The sequence below is a fragment of the Trachurus japonicus genome, chromosome 8, assembly GCF_045865225.1.
Source record: "Trachurus japonicus isolate A0001 chromosome 8, Traja_1.0".
Classification (NCBI taxonomy): Eukaryota; Metazoa; Chordata; class Actinopteri; order Carangiformes; family Carangidae; genus Trachurus; species Trachurus japonicus.
The window spans coordinates 19,502,950-19,525,776 of NC_140914.1; the positions used below are offsets into that span (position 1 = coordinate 19,502,950).

General features: G+C 41.4%; 2 protein-coding genes across 5 annotated transcripts; one reads left to right on the plus strand and one right to left on the minus strand.

Annotated features, from left to right (window-relative positions):
* Window positions 1-650: 650 nt before the first annotated feature.
* Window positions 651-7,981, plus strand: gtpbp1 (GTP binding protein 1). 2 transcript variants are annotated; one of them, XM_085784508.1, is made up of 14 exons: window positions 704-1,144; window positions 2,478-2,589; window positions 2,725-2,905; window positions 3,485-3,668; window positions 4,038-4,202; window positions 4,323-4,446; window positions 4,549-4,663; window positions 4,937-5,081; window positions 5,170-5,352; window positions 5,782-5,917; window positions 6,031-6,209; window positions 6,517-6,678; window positions 6,977-7,027; window positions 7,219-7,981. In XM_085784508.1, the coding sequence occupies exons 1-14, from the start codon at window positions 950-952 to the stop codon at window positions 7,333-7,335; spliced, it is 2,049 nt and encodes a 682-aa protein (XP_085640634.1). In that variant the 5' UTR covers window positions 704-949; the 3' UTR covers window positions 7,336-7,981. The 2 variants fall into 2 exon arrangements, with proteins under 2 accessions (XP_085640636.1, XP_085640634.1); XM_085784510.1 differs by lacking the exon at window positions 6,977-7,027 and having other exon boundaries at window positions 651-1,144.
* A 243-nt stretch (window positions 7,982-8,224) lies between these two features.
* On the minus strand, window positions 8,225-21,916 carry sgsm3 (small G protein signaling modulator 3). 3 transcript variants are annotated; one of them, XM_085784507.1, is made up of 22 exons: window positions 21,711-21,886; window positions 16,814-16,903; window positions 16,458-16,543; window positions 16,091-16,154; window positions 15,021-15,232; window positions 14,719-14,826; window positions 14,122-14,265; window positions 13,810-14,005; window positions 13,538-13,683; window positions 13,109-13,342; window positions 12,842-13,024; window positions 12,471-12,626; window positions 12,307-12,361; window positions 12,159-12,208; window positions 11,912-12,064; window positions 11,731-11,801; window positions 11,377-11,425; window positions 11,065-11,150; window positions 10,848-10,970; window positions 10,541-10,601; window positions 10,350-10,421; window positions 9,730-9,945 (listed from the first exon to the last, which is right to left on the minus strand). In XM_085784507.1, exons 2-21 carry the CDS (start codon window positions 16,818-16,820, stop codon window positions 10,350-10,352), a joined length of 2,256 nt encoding a protein of 751 aa, XP_085640633.1. In that variant the 5' UTR covers window positions 16,821-16,903; window positions 21,711-21,886; the 3' UTR covers window positions 9,730-9,945. The 3 variants fall into 3 exon arrangements, with proteins under 3 accessions (XP_085640631.1, XP_085640632.1, XP_085640633.1); XM_085784505.1 differs by lacking the exon at window positions 10,350-10,421 and having other exon boundaries at window positions 8,225-9,945; XM_085784506.1 differs by lacking the exon at window positions 10,350-10,421 and having other exon boundaries at window positions 9,213-9,945; window positions 21,703-21,916.
* Between the last annotated feature and the right edge of the window lie 911 nt (window positions 21,917-22,827).

A 22,827-nucleotide genomic window follows, 5' to 3' on the forward strand; every position in this document is an offset into this window, starting at 1 on the left:
TCTGTGCTAACTTTATCAATAGATTTTGATTTCCTTAAGTAGATATTCCTATGACATTACACTATGTACCTTTTGGTGTATACTAAATAATATGCTTCTATTGTAGGCGACCATGAGTCTAGTCTATTTACATCTACTGACACTCAACAAATGCACATTTTAGCCATAATCTTGACTATTACAAATCTCAATCCACACTTCCACAATGAGATTATACCAAAGCAGTCATAGCTACCAAAACAACTTTTCAGTTTTCTACAACAACAAAAAAACCACAAACACACAAAAACAAACAAACACAATATACAGCAATAACTCATAATCTGGTTGCTTAGTTCTAAAATGACTATTATTTTTGTGAGACCAACATTTGTTACATGAACAAGAAAAAAGAAAAAGGTAATTTAAATGGCTATAGGAAAACTGGTGAATAGCACTGGAAGGAGATTACATTGTTTTTATTAGTATTGCGCCATCTGAACGTACACTGTGATTACATCTCTACACAAACACAGGCAGGCCTGCTGGCCCTGTGAGGGACGGGCCCACACTGTAATCATATGAACGACCCCCTCACTGCCACTGGTCCGCTGTTAATATATCCACAGAGTCTGAGTCACCATTGGTGAATAGAAATGAAATAGGCGTGCACACACGCACCTTCCTCATAAGTATGAATGAGGTGGTGTTGGTAATTTATTTTCAAATGGCTTAAATGCAAACTGACTGCACATAAATAAGGAGCATGTTATTGTATGTATGTTAGCTCATTTATACTACTTGACTCTAACTTACATGTATGAGGCATAGCTAAATGCTGTCTGCTCAACGAGCGTGTGCGGAGCTCGCGGTGCACTGACTACCGACCGAGTGTGTGTGTTTGGTTGCCAACCGTCATCACAATAATTAGGACAGCTTGGAAATTTATCACTGAAAGGCTGGCATAGAAATGGCATCAATAGCAGCGGCGCCTGAGCCAGGTGTGAGCCCGGGCTCCGTACCGCTGGCTGACGCCTTAGTCCCGGCGAGTATCTTCGCTCCGGAGCGGGGAGGATGCGGGGACGACACCGGGGACGAGTGCTTCGATGAGGCGGACATGCTCAACGGCGAGCCCGAGGACCGCGGGGTTGACTTTACTAACAAGGTAAAGCTAGGCCCTGCGTGTAGGTACAAGCTAATGGTAGCTAGCTGCTCTGCTCTTGGGACTGGATGAATGAATGAATGAAAAAAATGATGTGTTATTTGTGTATAACCGTGTAATTACCAGCCACTGCATGCTGCTCCACACTGTAACTATTGAGTATTATTGTAGCAAATTATAATGCACGACGGGTTGTGTGGACTCGGGGTTATTGCTTTTGCTGACGATAAGTAAAGAGCTAGTTGCGGCTAACGCTGGCTAGCCCAACCTTAGGTTTACATTAGTCGCCTTTATCAGTGAGAGAGCACACTGCACCATATGTTACCACAGCATGTCTCACTCAGGCTAACCAACTCTTTTCATGCTGTTACTGTGCAAACTCAACAACTAAAGCTGCACGAACAGCTCTGTTGTCAAACAAACCAAAACACTGAGTTGACGGTGATGGTGAGTCAACCAGAGACAGAAACACAGGCTCGTGAAATTCAGCAAAACAACATAGTGGGGTTTTCCCCGCTCAACAACTATGAGGAAATACAACAACAGCCTATACAGTACACCTCTGTCAAACTACTTGGTTTAATAAAGGTAGCTGTAACTCTGACATGGGTTTGTGTACAAGAGTGACAGCCATCAGGTTGGTGTGGACAACAGGTCAAATTGCAGACTACACAGGTATTACATGTCCCATACACTCAGCTTACACGGTGTTGCATCAGGGAGGAAGTTCCTGGTTCACCTTTGCCTTCTGTCAGTGTCATCAGATAGTAATTACTTTGTCAACAAACTTTGATTTACATCAGTAGATATTATCCATCAGACATTACACTGTGTGCTAGCGTAATGATACTAAATAATGATAATGCATATGCTATTGTAACACCATAGATGCATACATTTTGGCCACAATCTATTATCTACAACAAAACATAAACCACACATTTACATTTTTGGTTAATTCCTTCAAAACCCACCATAATATACCGTTGTGCTTCATTTAGGCTACTGTTTCCAGTAACAAGCTTTTTAGATCCATATAAGCAGACATAATGGTTTTGTGCTGACACGTAACCTTGAGGAGTTTCATGGGAAGAGAGACAGCTGTGTGTGGAGAACAGCTTTTGAACTCACCATTCCCTCTAGGTCTACTTTGTGCAGAAGGGAAAATGTGATTCATACTCTAAAGTTCAGTCACAAGGAACCACACCTGATACATTTGCCCCCCAACTTTTGAACTCCATGGATAAAATATAGTATTCAATTACCCAAGTAAAGTAATAACTGGAAGTAATAACTTTCTGTTTCTTCCGCCTCTCCTTTTCTTGGACCCCAATAGCTGGCCCTCGTTAGCCCAAATGGAGAGCAATATGACTCATTACTGCGCCAGCTACGGGACAGGATGGAAGAGGGATGTGGCGAGACCATCTATGTGGTTGGGATGGGCTCCGGTGAGAGACACATACAAACTGTTTTTTTTTTCTAAAATGATAAAGTTACAATAGTGTATATGAAACTAACTTTTCACTTAATTAATAACAGATGAATTAATCGATGCTCTTACCTCTTGTTTTCCTCTGGTGTAGATGGGGGTGACTGGGGTTTGGATGAGAAAGACATGGAGGCCTCAGTGGCCACGGTTCACTCCATGTGCGAGCAGGTGGACGCTGATCTTATCCCACTACGAGAGCGCAACGAGACCGCTGGACTGGTTCGTGACTATCTGATTCGCAGGCGTGTGGGTGAGCTGGACTTCCTGGAGGTCAGGTGAGTGCTCACTCAGAGATGAGAATATAAAAGGTTCATGGTTTTTGGTCGAGTAGTAGATTCCACGCGATATGCCCACAGCAACGGAGATAGTTCCCGTTCATTTACCAGGTCAGCTGTTCTTCTCAGGCATTTCCAGTTGTTTTCCAGCAGTGAAACTATTTTGTCTTCCCTCTTGGTCCTTGTTTATCAGATTTAAAAAATCACACTATAAATAGTAAAGGTTAGCTTGGGGTTTATTATTTTTTTTAAGTATATTTTTTGGCGTTTTTGCCTTTATTTGATAGTGCATAGTGAGATAGACAGGAAAGGGGGAGGCAGAGAGAGGGGGAATGACATGCAGGAAAGGTCTGCCCGACGTGGGATTCGAACCGGGGACGCCTGCGTTGAGGACTGTAGCCTCTACATGGGGCGGCCGCCTTAACCACTGCACCACGCACCGCCCAGCTTGGGGTTTATTGACACTGACCACATTTCTGAATGGATTGACAATCTTTTTTTTTACTACAATTTCATCAGGTATGATTTGACTTTCCTGATACAGTTTAAGTGATATGTTGGTGCTCCTGTATCCCTCAGGGTTGCAGTGGTGGGTAATGTGGATGCTGGTAAGAGTACTCTATTGGGAGTGTTAACTCATGGGGAGCTGGACAATGGCAGGGGCTTTGCCCGCCAGAAGCTCTTCAGGCACAAGCACGAGATGGAGAGTGGCAGGACCAGCAGTGTGGGCAACGACATCCTGGGCTTTGACCAGGAGGGACAGGTGAGAGCAGAGAGGTCTAGCTGTTGGCTTGACCCTAACAGAACTGCAGCTCTAAAACCACATTATCATCATAGAAAGCGCATAGAAACCACAGTCAATATGATGTAAAGTAAAGTAAGGAGCAGGCTGACACCCTTATGAATTGGAACTTAGGTTCTCTTTCTCAGGTTTTTTTTTTTTAAATTGTAGTTCTATAAAGTAAACACAGCTTTCCCTATAAACTGGTTAAGAATTGTTAAACGAAAAAGTGCTTAATGTATAAGTGCACAAATACAGTTCAAGACATTGAATTGACCTTTTGGAGCACCACATAGAGGAGGAGACCGTACGAATGCTGTGAATGTAATGGCGACCCCTCTCTGTCCCCAGGTGGTGAACAAACCAGATAGTCATGGAGGAAGCCTGGACTGGACCAAAATCTGTGAGAAGTCCTCCAAGGTCATCACCTTCATCGACCTGGCCGGCCACGAGAAATACCTCAAGACAACTGTGTTTGGGATGACTGGACACCTGCCTGACTTCTGCATGCTCATGGTCAGAAAGGGGACATTTCTATTTTAAAATGTCTGATTGTACTTTATATCTGTTTTTCCTATGTCTAGTCTGTTGTCATTAAAGTATAGAAATTAAATTCCACCCCCCTTCCCTCTCCAGGTGGGCAGTAATGCAGGTATTGTAGGGATGACCAAAGAGCACCTGGGCCTGGCCTTAGCTCTGAATGTGCCCGTCTTTGTAGTTGTAACGAAGATAGACATGTGTCCGGCCAACATCCTACAAGGTCAGTTCCCCGGCGTCACCTCTTGTGTTTGTAATTAAAAGCCTAATGTGTTGCACTCTTTATCGGGCTATAATTTTTGTGTTTTTAATTCCCTGCTAACAGAGACATTGAAGCTGCTCCAGAGGTTACTGAAGTCCCCTGGCTGTAGGAAGATCCCTGTCCTGGTACAGAACAAGGATGATGTTATAGTCACCGCTTCAAACTTCAGTTCAGAGAGGTATAAATGGTGCTACATCTGTACAGTATTGATCATTTATGGTAATATAGTTGATGTTTATATGCGTGATTAGTAGATATGTTATTTATCGTAAGGATCTTGTTCTTTCTTGATTGTCGTTATAAAAAGACATCAAGATCATGTTTGGTAGCAATCCTCTTAGCATAATAAAGAGTCTATTATAGTACATATCAAAAGTCTGCTCCAGCCTGATTCAGAAGAGGAATTAAACACACCTTTGTAATCTTCTTGTGTATGTGTGTGTGTCTCCAGGATGTGTCCCATCTTTCAGATATCCAATGTAACTGGAGAGAACATGGACCTGCTCAAGATGTTCCTCAACCTGCTCTCCTCCAGGACATCCTACCGCGACGACCAGCCTGCAGAGTTTCAGATAGACGACACCTACTCTGTACCGGTGCGTTGACCACCGACAAACACTCAACGCCAAATACATTTTACTTTTCTCTTCATCTACCAAATGCCATGTTCTGTTTATATCTCAGGGAGTGGGAACAGTAGTGTCAGGAACTACTTTACGTGGACTCATACGTCTGAATGACACCATGCTACTGGGGCCGGACCCCCTGGGCAGTTTCATCCCTATTGCCGTCAAATCGATCCACCGGAAGAGAATGCCTGTGAAGGAGGTTAGAGGTGGCCAGACTGCCTCGTTTGCTCTTAAAAAGGTAGGAATGGTCAGGTTTATCATGTTAAGCCGGCTGCTCATTGAGTGAAAATGAATGAATTTGTATTTCCAAATATAAAGGAAGTTCAAACATAAAGTAGTAATTAACTATAAAACTTTAACATAATATAATACTGTATTATTTATGAAACTTGTGGAACTTTTCTTGTTTGTTTATTTATCTTCTGTAATATTGTTTTTTGATTTTTAATTACCACAGGCACTTTTCAGTCACTACACATGTATATATGTACCAGCTGTATAAACTACTACCACTAAAATCATGTAGTGGTGTTTGGCAGGTTCAGTGTTACCAGCATGGTGATGAACATCATCCGATACAGTCCAAGCACCACGGACTTGAATAGAGAAGTTGTGATGATTTTTCAGCACTGTGGAATAGTAACATTTATGTCTACTCCTCGTACAGATCAAGCGTTCGTCCATAAGGAAAGGCATGGTGATGGTGTCCCCAAGGTTGAGCCCACAGGCTACTTGGGAGTTTGAGGCCGAGATCCTGGTGCTTCATCATCCCACTACGATATCCCCAAGATACCAGGCTATGGGTGAGTAGTAACGACACTCAAAGGCACATGTTGTTGATGACTCATCGGTTCCCTCTCAATTCTCATAACCTTGTTTTCCCTGTTGTCTTTCCGTGTTTCTTATCGCCACTCAGTCCACTGTGGCAGCATAAGGCAGACGGCCACCATCTTGTCCATGAACAGGGACTGCTTACGGACAGGGGACAAGGCTTCAGTCCACTTCCGATTCATCAAGACCCCAGAGTACCTGCACTGTGACCAGAGGCTGGTGTTCAGAGAGGGACGTACCAAGGCTGTGGGGACCATCACTAAGGTAGCAAAGCCCTCAATACAATTAGGAAAGTTTACAATGTGCCACAGTATATTCAAAGATTTTGTATAATCAGCACTAAAGCTCTAATTGGATGGAGTTACTTAATTTCTCTATCAAAGGGAATCTGCTGACAACCAATTCCCACATCAGAACAGAATAATAGGAAAGAAAATTATTATCGATCGAGAATATAAGTAGCTGACACATGCTTAACTCGTTAACAGAAAATGCACAATATGCCTCACATAATTACTTAATCTACTCCCTTGTGAATTGAGGCTCATTTATTGACTTCAATTCTTTTCAGCTGCTGCAGTCCACCAATAATTTGCCATCAAATTCCAAACCTCCACAAATCAAAATGCAGTCTACAAAAAAGGCACCGCTCCGAAAAGAGGACGGCACCACGGCGGCCGCTGACGATGTAGCAACAATAGCACAGTCGGGAGGATCAAGCACGACACAACCAGTGAGTCACAAGTCAATGAAAGCAATGAATAATATAAGACTATTAATATTCTAAAAATATATACAAGGTGCTGTTTATTCTGGTGTTTCTAGATGCATTTTCTTCTCTTACTGTGTCACTTGTCCTAACACTCCTGTGTCCTCCTTCCTCCCTTTTTTCTGTGCATTATCTTTTCCACCACCCATTACATCCTGCTTCATTTTGTTATATTTCACCCCCAAACTCTCATTTATTGTGTTGCAACATTGCTCCTTTACACTCTCCCCCTCTCCTTTGCTTGCGTGGCTGGCTTCCAAAGGGAGAGGGAGATGAGGACCCTCAGATAAAGGAGGGCAACAAAGAGAACAAGGTAAAATGGGGGCATTCGAAATGAAGCAAAACATGAATGGCGAACCTGAATGTAGTGTAGTGTTTGTAGCACAAAGCAAGATTGTGGAGTTCTCCCTCTTTTTCAAAAACACACTGACTTATGATACTACATTAAGTTGTGACTTAAAAATGTGTGGCCTTATCAAATGCTTTTGTCATCTCTCCTTGTAGCCAAAGTCCGGAGGGGGTGGGAGGAGAAGGGGTGGCCAGAGGCACAAAGGAAAAGGCCAGAACAGCAGCACCAACTCCACGGCAGCTCCCTCCTCATCGGGGATAGGCGGCTGCTGAACTCGTCCCTTGCAAATCTCCCTCCCCGCGATCACTCCACCAAGTGTCTTCATTCCACAAGCCACAAAGAAAAACTGATGTTTGGAGAAAGACACTCTCCTCAGTCTTATTACTACTTGCCTTTTTACACCAGGTCCTATTGTTTTTATTTTTAAAAAGGGAACATAAAGGGGTATGTCCCAAAACTGAAAGGCATACACCCTGAATACATTTTAATGTCAGCTGCCTTTGCTGTTTTTGAATGGTTTGGGTAGTGGAAAGTAGTGCGGTTTCTGAGGTTAGCCTCACTCAGGATGATGATGATATATTTAATTTCATCCATCTTTAACGTGCGTCTATGAAACCTACAGTCCAGTCCTCCGACTGAGTGTCAGTGATGGGGAGGGAGGCAAAACCCAAAGTAAGGGTCCAGCACCAATATGAGCAGCTATAAGTGAACTCCCCCACGCATTCCCTGTGTTTATTTGCAATGAAAAACAGTTGATGTACTATTTATACTGCATATGTAAATTAGCTCTTAGTTGTGCTATGATTGGAAAGATGCCATTGTACAAAATGTATGCAAATCACAAATGAATGTAGCAGAGGCCACATAGTGATTTCAAATTCTAGATCTATGGAAAATATAAGCTGTTACATTTTATAATTGTCAGTTATTTATTTGGCATACATGCAGAAAGTTGACTTTTTGGATGGTCTTGGATCTTTCCATTTACTCTCATCTGCGCTTTAAGGTTCAGTAGTATCCTTCATGCTTCCACTGTTAGTCCTCTATCTACACACCTTATACCAGTAGTGTTAGTACAAACAGAAACAGCACATGATCCCGTCACTCCAACAGTTGCTCATGATTTTAAAAAGACATGCAGTACTTGCAGTGCTACTTGTAACTTGTCGTTAGGCCTGTTGCTGTTAACATGTTGTGACATTTAAGAAAAAAAACAAAGACAAAAAAAAAAACAACAACCACTTTGCCGTTAAAAACTGACCATTAATAAAAAGGCTTTACTGAACTTTTCAACAGTGCTTCTTTCTCTCTGTGTGCCTCAATTTTTTATTTCAATATTATGTAATCTGTCGGTGTGGTTATGTTCTTTTTCTTAAATATACCGCAACTCATTTACATAGCTGGACACAGCTGGGTTTTCTGTATCTCAAGAGGTGGTCACTACATTGTGATTGACACCGGCTACAGATGCTACAATCATTTAAAACCAGAAATTGAAGTGAAACTAACTTTCCCATGTGCAGAGAAGAATGAAAAAAGACTTCACTGAAATTACATGACAGTTTCATCTAGAAGAGCTAATTAGCTTGGCATGGCTAACCAATAGAACACAACTGTTACTGTATACAGTAAATACCCAAAATCAAAAACCATGAAAAGTTAAATTTTAGATTGTTGATTATCACAATATAATCAATATATAATATACAGTATATGTTTTAACATATGAACCCCATCAACTCCCTACTTACAATCTAGCACTATCAATCATGGTCCACAGTTTAAATTAGTAACAGAAATCCCTGTTAACTCATGCATGTGCAATTACAAGTTGGCATCGGAAATTGAGAAGAGTGGTAATTAAGCCCTCAGTGTTGAGCTGCTTTAGCTTGCAAGGGTACAGACAGTCACAAACAACAGATGTGTTTACTTAATACACAAAACATTACAAATTATATATATATATATATTTATTATTTATTTTTATGTAACATTTACTGTAACACAAAGTAATAATCTGCTTCATTTACACTATGTCATAGTGTCATAAGTGCAGACTACACACTACTATTAAGGTAGCACACACCCATAGTCTTGTATGAAAAGGCTTTACTTGGCGGGTGCAACATAAATATTTCATTAATAATTTGGGGGGAATTCATGACAAGGTAAGCAGCATTCCTCTCAAAAATCATCTCTTAACTTTACAACTCAGTGTTTAAGAATGTTCTGTTTGGTCTTAATTTTGGGGGAGTTTACAGGGTAATGTGGAATTTAGGACCGTGTTAAAATGCTCAGTGTTTGTGATCACCTGAGGCTGTATTTAACATGGACACAACCAGTGAAAGAGAATCCACGACATGCCTCACTCCTGCACAAAAACACACAGTCAGCTATAACAAGCTGAACAGCCAGTGTAGTCAGCACTTAAGAAATACTTAAGTGTTCCAGTCCAGTGTGTACAGACTATTCTGTACTAGGAGTGTTAAACTTGTATAACATATAGTTTTAAACATAAAGTGAAACCTCCTATAGTGGTTCTGAATAAAAATAAAGTATGCACCGTAATGCACACGCGCTCCAGCTCTTACAAACAAGTCGACCTTTGTGGTGGAGAGTTGCTCAGTCATCATTATTAGGGTGTCACCATTGTTTAACGCTGAGGAGATGATGTGACAGATAAGAGTCTGTGAAGTAGTCACTTACTTTAGCAGACAATGGTGTCTAATGTATGATGGACAGTCTGTGGGTAACAAGTGAAATGACATAATATACACAAGACGCACAGGACGGGGGGTCTAGCCGTCAATGTCCCAGCTGAAGAGGTGATGTTTCACCAACATGTCCTGCACTCCCTCTTTCAACGGCCTCTGCTCCTTCTCCTGGAAATGAGAGATGCAGAAAGTGTTTAAAGACAAACATGACACCACAGAGGGCAACTCAATTATATTGGATCTCTAACAAAACACCGATCAGCAGTTTTAGAGGGAAGCATTTTCTATTTGACAGCTAATGAAAGAAAACCCGCTGACATCACTGACTGGGGTCTTCCCAGAGGTGATCTCAATACTCAACACACAGAGGGTAGTACTCTTATGTTTTTTTGCCTTTTGACGACTACTGACACCAGCAAATCTATCACTTTGTTGAATGGCTCCACAAAGACACAAAAAGGACAGGCACTATTCACTGAAACGACATGATCTAATGAATGGTGAAAAGGACAGGGACTAGACCTATGAATGACTACACTATAGCATCTACAATCGCATATATGACATGTTACCTAGAGATCCCAACTAAAGAGGTGATGCTGAACCAGCACATCCATAACGTCTGCTTTGAGAATAGCGGATTTCTGAAACAGCATAAAGTCATCCGGTTTTTCCCCCCTGACTAATAATAAGTTGTCCTTGAAAAGTGAGATGTGCTTACTACTGCTCTAAAGGCAGATACTGGGGCACCAGCTCGGCTCACCTCTTTCTTGTCAGGCAGCTCACAATCTTGGGAGAGACTGAAGGCAAACTTCGATAGAACCCTGAGAAAACAGAAACAACAGACTTACTGTATTTGATTCATTGGTAAGATCGTGTGTCTTGCTCCTACAGTTATTTTTAGATATTAAGATTTACATATAATACATTTCACATTGACAGCCATAGCCTGGAATACAGTAAAAAAGTTTATCCTCTTTAACCTTGATAACAAAACCTAAAACAGCAAGTTTCAAGACAGACTGCAGTTTTATAGTAATTTCATGTGTAATGTTTTTTTGTTTTTTTACCTGAGCTCACACTTGATCTGGACCCATCCAGGACTGCGAAGGAATGACCATGGATGATACCATTTCTCTACAGCAGCCATGCTGGAGCACAACACCTCCAGCCATAAGTGCAGCACCTGCTCACTGGAGGAACAGACAGGTTAAGAACCACGCGTGAGTGCATGTTACTCATCATTTGTGGATTTGCACACTTAAGCTTGGAAAAAAAAAAACTCACTTGAGACCGACGCAGACAAGAGACCTGAACTTGACATCCATCTGCGCGTGTGCCGAGTCGTGGCTCATGTTGACAGACTGCACTGCCTGGAAGAGACAACAGAGGGCTCTCATGTACTTCCTACCGGCCTAAATCTTTTTTTCAGCCTGTGTAGAGACATGGCTGCACCTCACTGGGCCCACACAGCTTTGAACAAACATACTGGGACAAGTTTTTAATGTTGATAAAACAAATAAAAAGAAATACAAATATCAAACATTCAGCTAAATACCACCAACTTGCAGTTTTTTGTGCGTGAATATGGTTACTCACTCTGTAGAGCAGCTCTTCTGGCGTCAACACTTTCCCATCTTCGTCCAACCTGGTTAATGCAACAACACAACATGTTGTTACTTAATAATGTTGGACTGCTGAAAGTGTGTTTCTCCTATCCAGACATGATTCATCACACTGTGCATACAGGGTCAGGGCGGAGCAAATGACATTTGATTTGCTCACTATTGCAAATGAAAGTCAAGTGTATCCCTCCCTGGTCACACTTTGAAAATACTGGATGCTCTACTCTTTACAACATGTTGTATTTCTTTTTTTTTTTTTAAACATGTTTTTGCTTTAACAGATTACAGTTTTTCAGAGCTGTCTGAAATGTGAGTGTCCGTGTTCTACCTGTAGGTTTTACATAACACCAGCCTCGAGTAGACAGAATTGAAGTCCCTCTCTACCTCTCTGCTGGCTGCCTGAGAGAAAACCAGGAAAAAAAAGAGAGAATGATGAAGACGAAATTTATATAACAGCAGTGGGCAATGTAGTTCCATGTGGAATTACAAAAGAAAAGAAACTCTCCTACCTCTTCTATGAATAACCAAGGGTGACAGGGTCCTCCCAGTATAGATGGCTTCTTGAGCCCATGCTGAAATATGGCCTTGAGGGCTGGACACAGTGTGCCCCTGGCCAGGTCCGTCACTGCCTCCGTCACAGAGTCATCACCTGCTAACGAGTACTGTGGAAACAAAGATGACGACTATTAAATATGACATAGACTGAGACTGTAAACAAACATCTGCTGGACAAATCGAGTACAGAAACGTCCTTACCTCTTTGCTCCTCTCATCTAGGATCTCCACAAACTTTGCCGGAAACCAGCCTGTTACAAAGACCCACAGAAAAATCCGTGAAATGAGCTATGACGGAGTAAATTAAGTGGCAATATTCAGTGTGGATCCATAAGAGATGCTGGCTTACCTCTGAGGCCATTAAGTTCCCCTACCCAACAGTGTTCATCCTTCTGTGAAATGATCTGAAGAAGAAAAAAAAACAAACATAAAAACACAGCAGGATAAGAACTGGGAGATGAAGTGTTGCATCATGTTTTGTTTGCGTGGATCTACGTGTAAGTGATGACTCACAGTGATGATGTCATTCTTTCTGAAGCCCAGCTCATCGTCATCGTGTCGCTCAAAGTCCAGCAGAGCCTTCGCCCGTCTCCGTCGGTTGCGGGACACAACGAGAAAGTTCTCGTGATCTCGCTGGTGGCTCTCCATGGAGTAGTCAGGAGTCAGGTCCTGAGGGGAGAGGATGAAGGAATTGGTGGAAATGTGAATTAAAAATAGGCATCTATCGTAACAGCTATGAATGGATGGTATCACATTAGTTAATTTAGGAGTAAATCACTTAGCCCGACATGCTGCCACCAGGAGGAAAGCCTCTCTTAACCCTATTCTGGCTAAATCACAGTCTACCACAGGACATTAGAAAACTCTTCACTGTGTCAACTCACCGTGCTGGAGTGACGTGGGTCCAAACAGTGGAAGTGCTCTGCAGTGCGGGCTATGGCCTCTCGCAGGGCAGCCACCAGCTCCGTCTGCTTAATGTTCTTAGACTTGAGAGCCTCTGCCTCATCCTCCCCAAACAGCAGGGAAGACAGGGTGGACTTCCTGCGGAGGGACTGTCTCCTCACCACCTGCTCACAAAACAAAAAAGGAGTCATTTGTTTAATTACTGCTTTTAATAAAAAGTACCACCACACCGCTTGTTTAGAACTGACCTTGTTGAGATTTGTGTTGAGTGCTGTGTTGTTGCCATTGTTGAGCTGGGCTTGTTCATTTAAGATATAGGCTAGGTGTTTGTGACGGTGGGCCTCCAGAGTGTCCTGGGACAGCGTCCCTGCTAGTCTCATAGCTTCCCCAAGAACTGCAGGCCCATCTCTCAGCTGACTGGGCAGGTCCGACAGAGTGTTAAAAATGGAAGCAGAGTTCTCTGATGTTACGAGCTCCTCCTCCTGGGGGTTGGGGAGCAAATTTCACAAGGATAAATAGGCAGTTTTTCTAATGTGCTGTGTAGAAACCAGTATCATCATCATCCTTCATGCAAGATGAACAAATTAATGAAACGATAAAAAAGAATTCATTAAAAAGATAAATCTACAGCATTTTAGCACATTCAAATTCAACTGTATCAGGGAAGTAGGAAATACCTTGATCTTGAGCATGCCCAGTGTGATCTGGAAAAGCACCAATGAGCCCTGGTAGAAGAGGAGATCCCAGATCCTCAGGAGCAGACGGATGTCCACCACACTGGCAAACGATGTCAGGAACCAATGGAGTGTGATCAGCGACAGCTCTGGATGTGCAAAATAAAAGGGATGACACTTTCTGTATACTAATAGGCTGTTACACAAAAAAAACCTACACAACAATTAGTCAGTTCCATCTCATAATTCTCATCGTTCAATATGCCCATCCATACCTATGTCATGCTCCTGCAGGAGGCGGTCGAGGGCTGGCAGGTACTGAACAATGAGCTGTCGGAGAACCCTCTGGTCTGTCTGGACTCCGAGCAGAGTGGAGGAGAAGTAGGACGGAGGAAGGAGGTCTTCGATTAGGGCACACATCATCCACAGAACATCCTCCTCCTCAAGAAAGAGCAGCAGGCAGGAAACGACCTACGGAAACCAAGGACGGGAAAGAGACAGTTAAAGGACAGCAGGGACGACAGAGATGGTTTAATGTTGTTTTTGTAATTGGGACATTAGGTTCTGTGGACAGTTGTGTTTCTTACCATGCCAGTACCCTGACAGTACCCAATGTCTGGGTAGAGCCAGGCTAGCCCTTTCAGTACCCGTCTCAGCCTTGGCACTCCAACACTCGTCAAACTACAGAAACATGCATTGGTTGGCATGGTCCGCAACAGGTCCTTCTCTATCTGAGAGACAGAAGTTAAAAATAACATCATGATTACAAAGACCACTGATTAAAATGGAAATGACACCACAACAGACTGTCAGACTTGATTGTTTACTAAACCCAGCTGTGCAGTTCACGGCGCAGTAGTTCTTGTTTTTTCTTCATGTGAATGCACCGTGGCAAATGCTGACCGTTTGGTGTGACGGTGCACTGGGACATGATGTGCATACCTACACAGATCTGCAGCAGATTAATAGCTGCTTCATCCACGTGTTTTGAGGTTGAACAGGATTCATGTAATCAATTACAAAAGTGTGTAATATCAACAAGCCAGTGAAGACCAAGTCTCTCATTCCACATAGGTAGTTTCCCATACTATTTAGTCATATGCTTCAGAAGCACTGTGCCTTAGTGCTGGGTATGATAACCACTATGGAATTGAGTTTTTTGCACATGCACAAGGGGATTTTACCTGTTTAGCTGTGGTGGATTCCTCATTGGAGCTGTTCTTGATGATTTCTCTGTAGGAGATCTCAGAAGTTCTCTTTTTCTGCAGGGCTCCGGACAGACGCATCCAAAGCTGGCAGACAGAACATCTTTAAAGCTCCAAAGCTTGCCTCTGTGTACTTAATAACTGTACGATGTAAACACTCAAAGGGAACTGCGGCTAGTGTCAATAAAGGATGCAAATACAGGGAAGGCACTTCAGCCAGAGGTGTACCACCTGTAGTCAGTTCAACAAATAGTCCACACTTGCTGTGCCAGTCTATTTACCTGTGGCCTCATGCTGTGAGGTATGCCCCCCAGCACCAGGGAACGCAGACGCTCAGAGCGCGAAAGGACGGGGTCGATGAGCTCCCATGTCAGGTCGCCCACTGTGTGATTGTGGGTGAACTCCAGGTGGGCTTGCCAGCGCAGTCGCTGCTGGGGGTCTTCACGCTGGGGTGAGCCTTCAGTGCCCAGCCAGGACTTGGGCTCCTCACCGTCTAAATGACAAGAGCAATACATGTTGCTATATACATACATAGCTGTTTGCCTTAGGGTTCCAACTTCCTACACATTTGAAATTTCAAAATTCCATACTTTTTCCAGACCCTAATTTCCAGAGTTCGCAGTTAATTTTTTTTTAAAATAATTTGTGACATTTGAGTAATTAGATGTGTATTGTGTAAATAAATTATGCAATTAATAATTTTCATTATTCTGAATTTGTATGCCATTATGTCACCAAATAATTTCCAGGAGATTGTAGCCAATAGGGCAAGCAAAATAATTAACCCAAATAACTTCACATAAAAACAAACCCAGATAAGTATTAAGATAAATATACAATAGTTTCCATGACCATACTTTTCCAGACCTGGAAATGTATAAAATCAAATCCCATGCTTTTCCATACTTGTGTAGGAACACTGTGATTATAATGGTAACATAGATAAACGCAATGTGACCTGTGAGTCTGGAAAACTGTATGTAACTGAGCATGATTGAAACAGAGAGAAAAGTAAACTCAAGGAAAGTAAGTCAGTAGGCCAAACTCAAACTCTCTGATGGGAGACGCACTGTTCTCAATTATAATGTGTATGTATTAAGTATTCATAAAATATTTCATTGATCAGCTGAAGGCAGAAAATGTACTGCTGCTGGAAAAAATCGGACCAGCGGAGAAAAACAAAAAACTGAAAGAGCAACTCAGTTAACTCTGAGATCACATGCTCTTAATTTGTGAAGCCACTGTACCCAGCTATGAAGATCTGTGCTTCTTGACTGGGATTCAGGGATTTTATCATTCAGGCAAAAAGGCGTGAAAACAAAGGTTGTGTCTGTGTGTGTTAGTAGCCTACCTTCAAGGTCGACTCTGAAGCCAAACTCATCATATAGGAGTTCAGGCTGTTCTGACGAGTCTTTCTGTAGATTCAAACAAATAATATGCATTTTTGTTAGTTAATAGCACAGAGATGCTGCTGGGTGACAACAGAGCAGATATCAGTATCACATTAAGACAAAACTCCTGAGGCATTTTTTTTGTATTAGCGTATTATCATATTGTGTAGATGAGTCACTTGTCATCTTATTTTCTGTTGCTTTGTTATTTAGAAGTGCTGTGATTTGTATGAGCTTTATTCCTCGCTCCAAAATCCTTTATCTCTTTCCAATCTCTATGTATCATCATCAAAACAGAAGAAATTATTAATGAAGATTTGCACTCACTTGATGGTACTTTGCCAAAATGTCCTGAGGCCACATGCTTGGGGTGAGAGCAGAGAATGGCCCACCAGGGGCTGGTGTGTAGGTTCCTACAAAAGACACTTGTGTTAGAAAAGCAAATATGACAGATACTATGTGGAAACTCTGAAATTAACTAAGCTAAAAGTTAAAAGTGCATTTGTATATAAGGCAAAGAGATTAAATCTAGTGCAATAAATCAAATATTAATGATTGGGGCAGTTTTTCTGCAGTTCAAGGTTGGTGTGCTGCTGACCCGAAACCAATTTACACAGCCCTCCCTTTTAGACTGAGAGCTTTTAGCATTTACGTTGAAAAGGCTCATTTACACAAATCCATACCTGACATTTTGTTGATGGTGGAGTGAATGGCTTGTATGTGCAGAGACCGCAATCACTCTGGAGAAGGAAGGTCAACAGATGGTCCACACTCTGTAGAGACAGTGCAAATGGAGAAAGAGAAAAAGGTTGGTGGTGGAAATGGGACATGGGAAACCTGTATAGAGAATGTAAGACAAGCCAAGGTAACACTCTCTAACCCTGCCATACAGACAGTGTCCTACCATTGCTGGTCTCAAGAAAACAGCGCAAGTACCTTAACCAGAGTCCAAAACTTAAATCAAACAATCCTGGAACAAAGGCAGCAATACCCACTACTTCACGAAGGATGAAACAACAACAGGAGAGATGTTGAGAGAGAAAGATTCTTGTGAGAGATTCTTGTCTCTCTTCTAGCCATATGACTGCTGCATTTACTAGAGGCTGATTATCTTGCTTCAGTCTGTTCATGCTCTATTTTTATTTAGTCCTAGGGCAAAATTAACCAACAGTTCTGGACATTTCTGTCTGGAAACTCATAACAAAGACTGTATTCACTTTTTCTCTGGGGATTTGAAACTCACCACCACTTGGTAAATTTTTGAATATGACTGCAATTTTAAAAATTCTGTCACAAATAAAACAAAATCTTGTGTCTGTCTAGCAACACCAACGCGTTCCTCCTTTCCTTCTGTCTGCAAACATTCAGCTGGCATGACACCCACAGAGCAGTTCACCCAAACTGATTCATTGTGGTTTGTTTTTCTTTGTTCAGTCGCAACAATTTCTGCTCAGGCTATTGGCATTCAGGCTACTCTATATTCTTGGATGACTGCAGAGTTGCACTGCTATTAGCAACATGTGCTGCATATAAAACACTGGAAGTGTGGAAGCAAGAGCCAAAGAAAGCACATCCAAAATACCCACAACAAAGCAAGCTGCTGCCAAACTAAATCTAGTGTTGAGAAGGGAAAAAAGGGTGATAAAGAGATAGTGATAGAAAAAAGGAAGAGAAACAGACAGGGAGAGATTCTACCCATAAAGAGTATGGGGAGGAAATTTGTATGCCAATAAAATCACAATAAGACTTGTACACTGATGAGTCGGCAGCAGTAACATCTCAGTAGATTCAGGAAAACGTCTCTCAGCTCCTCCCAATCAGTCTCTAACCCCTAAGCATTACAGTGAAACCACATGTGAAACAGATGAGGGGGCAATATGTCGAAGAAAATGTAGAGTATAGCTGTGAGAGGGGACAGCATTTGGAATGTAAGCTGCTAATCCACACATAAAGACACATAAATGCAAGCACTCACACAACAACACACACGCGCGTGGCCGCGTGCACACACACGCACGCACGCACAACAGCCAAACAACCAAAAGAGGCTCACCAGCATGCAAACACTGCCAAAATGATTCATTCCAGCAGCAGACTTGCGGCATCTGAAGAGGGATTTAGGACTTAAGAGAGATGAGAAATCAATTTGAGGTTTGGAGGATGGCCAAGTACTTTCAGACTCGCTCTGTGTGGAGCTCAGGGGAGAACTGGGATTTTGAAGCTGCTGCCTTACAAGAACACAAACAGTTTAATCACCTGCCAAGGAAACCAACATGACAGAACCCCCCCCCTACAAACTGTTGCATGCACTGACTATGTAACTGCAAAGGATGCAGCGAGTTAAATGATTAGTTGATTAATCTATTGATTTAAAGTCATTCTTCAAAACAAAACCCAAATATTTGCTTAGTTTGTTAAATATTAGGATGTGCTGCTTTGTCTTTGTCTTATGCGATACTCTACTACAGTGGGGGAAAATAAGTATTTGATCCCCAGCTTATTTTGGCTCTAATTTCCCTTCATCAAATGTAAATTAATTTATAATCTTTATATGATGATATTACTCTGGATTTTTTGTTGACACTCTGTCTCTCTTTGTTAAAATTAACTTATGAAAACTATAGACCGTCCATTTCTTTGTGGGGGAGTAAACTTCAGCAGGGGATTAAAAACGTATTTTGCCCACTGTAAACCTGCTGTTGTTGGATTTCCAGCATTCGTCCAAATTGAAGATGTTATTATGAACGCTGTGAAATCGTGACCATGGGCATTTTTGATCCTTCCAGCAAATAATTATAGCAAATCATATCATTTTTAGCAACTTGAATATTTACAATTTGATAGCAAGTCATTAAAGCTTTGAGTATCAAATAACTGCAGCTGATATTAGTTTTGGAGTTAAAAGTATCACCAATCAACAACTTTATATTACATCAAAATTATAGGACAACCAAATGCTTTGAGCCACCACAGTTAGGCCCTAAATGTAGGCTATGTTGGCAAATATAGGAACATAGATTAGAGAGCATTAATGTTTTCTTGTGTTATCCTTCTGAGAGCATTATGACATATTTACCGGTTCACATTTTGTATGGTGTGACTGTAAAAATCAACCATTTTGGTAGGCTATGTCACACATGACACATTTTCTTACTATTGCATAATTTCATGGTTACACCATGTCAAAAATGTCTGTGTTAAAACGAAATAGAGCCAAAGTTATCATAGTTAACTAAAACTAAAACTAGCAGTGAAAAAATAATTGAGAAATCTGAAAATATTTCCAAAAACAATAACTATTAAAAAAAAATACAATGTGCAATGCAAAAAAAAAGAAAACTGAAATGCAGATAACATTTGCTTAGTTTTAGTTTTCTTAGAGATGGCTGAAGTTGCAGGAAGAAAACATCACAGCTCAATATGGGACAACTTCGAGTACGACTCACAAGAGTGAAAGTAACGTGATGACTGATGGAAACTTTTATGGGATGCAACTAGAAGGGAAAAATCACACAAATTGGGAAGTTCATCTTCAGAGGTCACAGGCTTTCTCCTAATACGTGAAAAACTAAAACTTAGACCAAGACTAAATAAAAACTAGTCAATTCCTCAAAAATGTAAACTAAACTAAAACTAAACTCACTTGTTGAACTAACTAAAACTAAACTGAAATAAAGAAGCAAACTGAAAAACTAACTAAAAAATAAAAAAGAACCTTGAATAGAAGCAATTATAATGGCCTTTAAACTACAAAATTCAAATAATGGTACTGACCTTAAAAGCCCAGTATCAGCTCTAGTCAAGACCACCCATTAACATAATATCAAAATGAATTTCCAAAACATAAATAACAGTCCACAACCAAAGTCTATGAGATTTTATGTGAACTACACATCAGTCTTGCTCATTTACAGCATTACCACAGTGGCCACATACAACCAGATGATTAAAGAAGAGAAAATGTGGTGGACTTCAAAGTCTGCTGTCCCATTGGAAAACATCATTCATTTCAGTAAGTTACTGTTACAAGCCTCATTAAAACATAACCCCTGATACTTGTTTCAATCAGTCAGAAACTGCCAGAAACACAGTGAAGAAAATAAATCTCATCTGGTAACAGCAGAAGACTTAAAAGCTGGGCCTGGAACAGGAAGTCTTTCCCTTTTATTCTGAACACAAGACGATCTTGGCTATTGTTGAGGTGTGCCTGCCTGCCTGTGCTCACCCATGTTTGCACACACTGGTCAACACCCTGCTGCAAGAATAGCAAAGACTAACATCCTGCTTTCAATTCAGGTTAAATTTTATTTATACAGCCCAACATGACAATCACAAAACAGCCTCAAGGGAGAGCATTACAACACAACACAACACACTTCTGTCCCAAGACCCTCCCCTACACAAAAAGGTGTGTTCCTGCCAACTATAAAGTAGAGAAAGTTCTTATCATATTTCTATTATTGTCCTGTCAACTTGCCCTACTCAACACCTCCCCCTGTGCCCACTGTAACCACAACAACTATGAGTCAGTTTCCCCTCTTTAACGCTCCCACCCACACAGCCATGTATGTCAGACAGTTACCCCTTCCCCCCTCCCCCAAGTTTGCTTAGGCTGAATCATTACAGTGCCTTGTTCTGTTTGGCAGACTGTCTCATTCACACACCGCCACACGTCACATCTATTCATTCACAGTTTGAGTTACACATGTAGGCTAGTCATGTGTCGCTGTAGTGATGAACAGGAACATCACTTCACCAAGAACAGGGAAATAAGAAGATATGGGAGAATCAATCCACCCAAATCCTCTGCTTTCCAGGGACTTATACATGTCTAAACACACCAATCTACAGGGCAGAGGAGGAGCTTATATGTATTAACATCCCTTGATCATTCTGGGTTAAAACTGAGCTGCCCATAGCTCTAAAACTTAATTCACAACAAGTCGCAAGACATTGGATCACAACTAGCAACAAGTGACTCAATTGGATTTGGTTAGTAGGTGGTTAGAGAACATACAGCATGTTCGGGTGTAACATGATGATAGATTATAGTGTATACACAAATATTAAAAAATGCAGAATTCATCCGCTTTGGATGTGTCACTGTTACAACAGCCAGTGCACCAGATGTTGTGCATTAAGGCTGACGTTGTGCACGGTTGATCATTTTAGACGCACAAGTGGTGGAGCAAAAAAAGATTCACTTTAGGTGTGAGGAAAGTATTCTGCATACTTGGTATTCATGTGTCTAATCGGTTATTTCATCGTGATCCTGCAGAAAGCACAATGTTGAATTCAGCAAATTAACGTTTCGTCAAACCCCAGCTGACGTCAGGTCGGGTAAAACGACTGTTAAACGAACGACACGTATTTTTTTTTTTTTTAATGTGGTCGACTGCATTTATCTACAAATGTTACAATATAAAACGTGCAGTATGTCAATAATGTTTACACACACCCGTCTAATATATCAGAGTAATGTAATCACTGAGTTGTCAGCTGTTAGCAATACAAGCTACCTTTAGCTTTTAGCTTACAGTTACATACAATATTGTTAAATGGCCTCACTCACCTACTTACCGTGACATTATCCCAGTGAAAACACACGGTTACGGTTCCTGGCGGACTAGTCTTCGGTCGTTAGAAGCAGTAAAACGCCATATGCTATGCCATTACTCATTCCGTATTTGTGATTTCCCTGCGTTGTGCACCTGCTAGCAACGCACACCTCCGTTGTATCCTTGCGCCCTTCAACGTTTTCCCTAGCAATCCCCGAGAAGTAGTTCCGCATCCCGGAACTACACTTCTCGGTGAAAGTATCCTTCCGCAGAAGACTGGTGACGTAGGCATACGACGTGTTTCATTCCATTCATTCATTTTTTTCCTCTCTTCTTTCCTCATTCACTGCAGCTCGGACGTCAACCAGCAGTCACGATTAAAAAACAGCATATTATCATGTCAGATACAATCAGCAGCACATGATCGTGGAGGTCTAAACCCGATCTGCTTTTGTTTATGTTGATGTCTGTGTATGAATAAGGCGTTTATCCGTTTAGTATTTGCTTTTAAACAGGTTTGCCTCTAATAAACTGACAATAAGAGGAAAAAGCTCTAGGCCTATGAGCCATTATGTGCTAGAAAAGGTTTTTTTTTTTTTAGAGGTTTATGCTCTATTAAGGTTAACACAGGCTATATAGCCTAGATCTATAACATATTATTAACTTTTTATAGACTACTCAAAATAACATTGCTAAATCAAACAGGAAAAACAAATCTGACTGTAAAATATAGGTTAACCCACAAAAAAGGATTCAACAATGAATCTTTAGATATTTGAGCATCTTGTAAAACAGTTTCTCTTGTGAATTATGCTACAACATAACATGATGTTTTTTACATTCTTCTCCACAAGATGTCTCTAGTGCAGTAAGAGTTCCTGGCACACTCATTATAGCTTAAACACTGAATGAAAGACATTATACTGTGTTTTCCTTATTACAGCCCACGCACGCCTCCATCCTACATCTCCACACATACACACACACACACACACACCCCACACAAACACACACACATCTGTGATAAGATGTTAGACTATATTCGCAGATGTGTGCTCATGCAATACCAACTGGCCTTCGGGGGCAGTGCCCTGTGTTATCTTACATTAGTTAGTGGGAGTCAAGTTGAATGAGCATTG

What these genes read in the sequence shown, in the direction of transcription:
- gtpbp1 (XM_085784508.1), top strand. Translation starts at nt 950, where the DNA reads ATGGCATCAATAGCAGCGGCGCCTGAGCCAGGTGTGAGCCCGGGCTCC. An exon ending in TCCGGCCAACATCCTACAAG is followed by an intron (nt 4,447 to 4,548) that starts GTCAGTTCCCCG and finishes CCCTGCTAACAG; the next exon opens with AGACATTGAAGCTGCTCCAG. An exon ending in TCAAACTTCAGTTCAGAGAG is followed by an intron (nt 4,664 to 4,936) that starts GTATAAATGGTG and finishes GTGTGTCTCCAG; the next exon opens with GATGTGTCCCATCTTTCAGA.
- sgsm3 (XM_085784505.1), bottom strand. An exon ending in CTTGGTTATTCATAGAAGAG is followed by an intron (nt 11,802 to 11,911) that starts GTAGGAGAGTTT and finishes GTTTTCTCTCAG; the next exon opens with GCAGCCAGCAGAGAGGTAGA. An exon ending in CAGAAGAGCTGCTCTACAGA is followed by an intron (nt 11,151 to 11,376) that starts GTGAGTAACCAT and finishes TGTCTCTTCCAG; the next exon opens with GCAGTGCAGTCTGTCAACAT.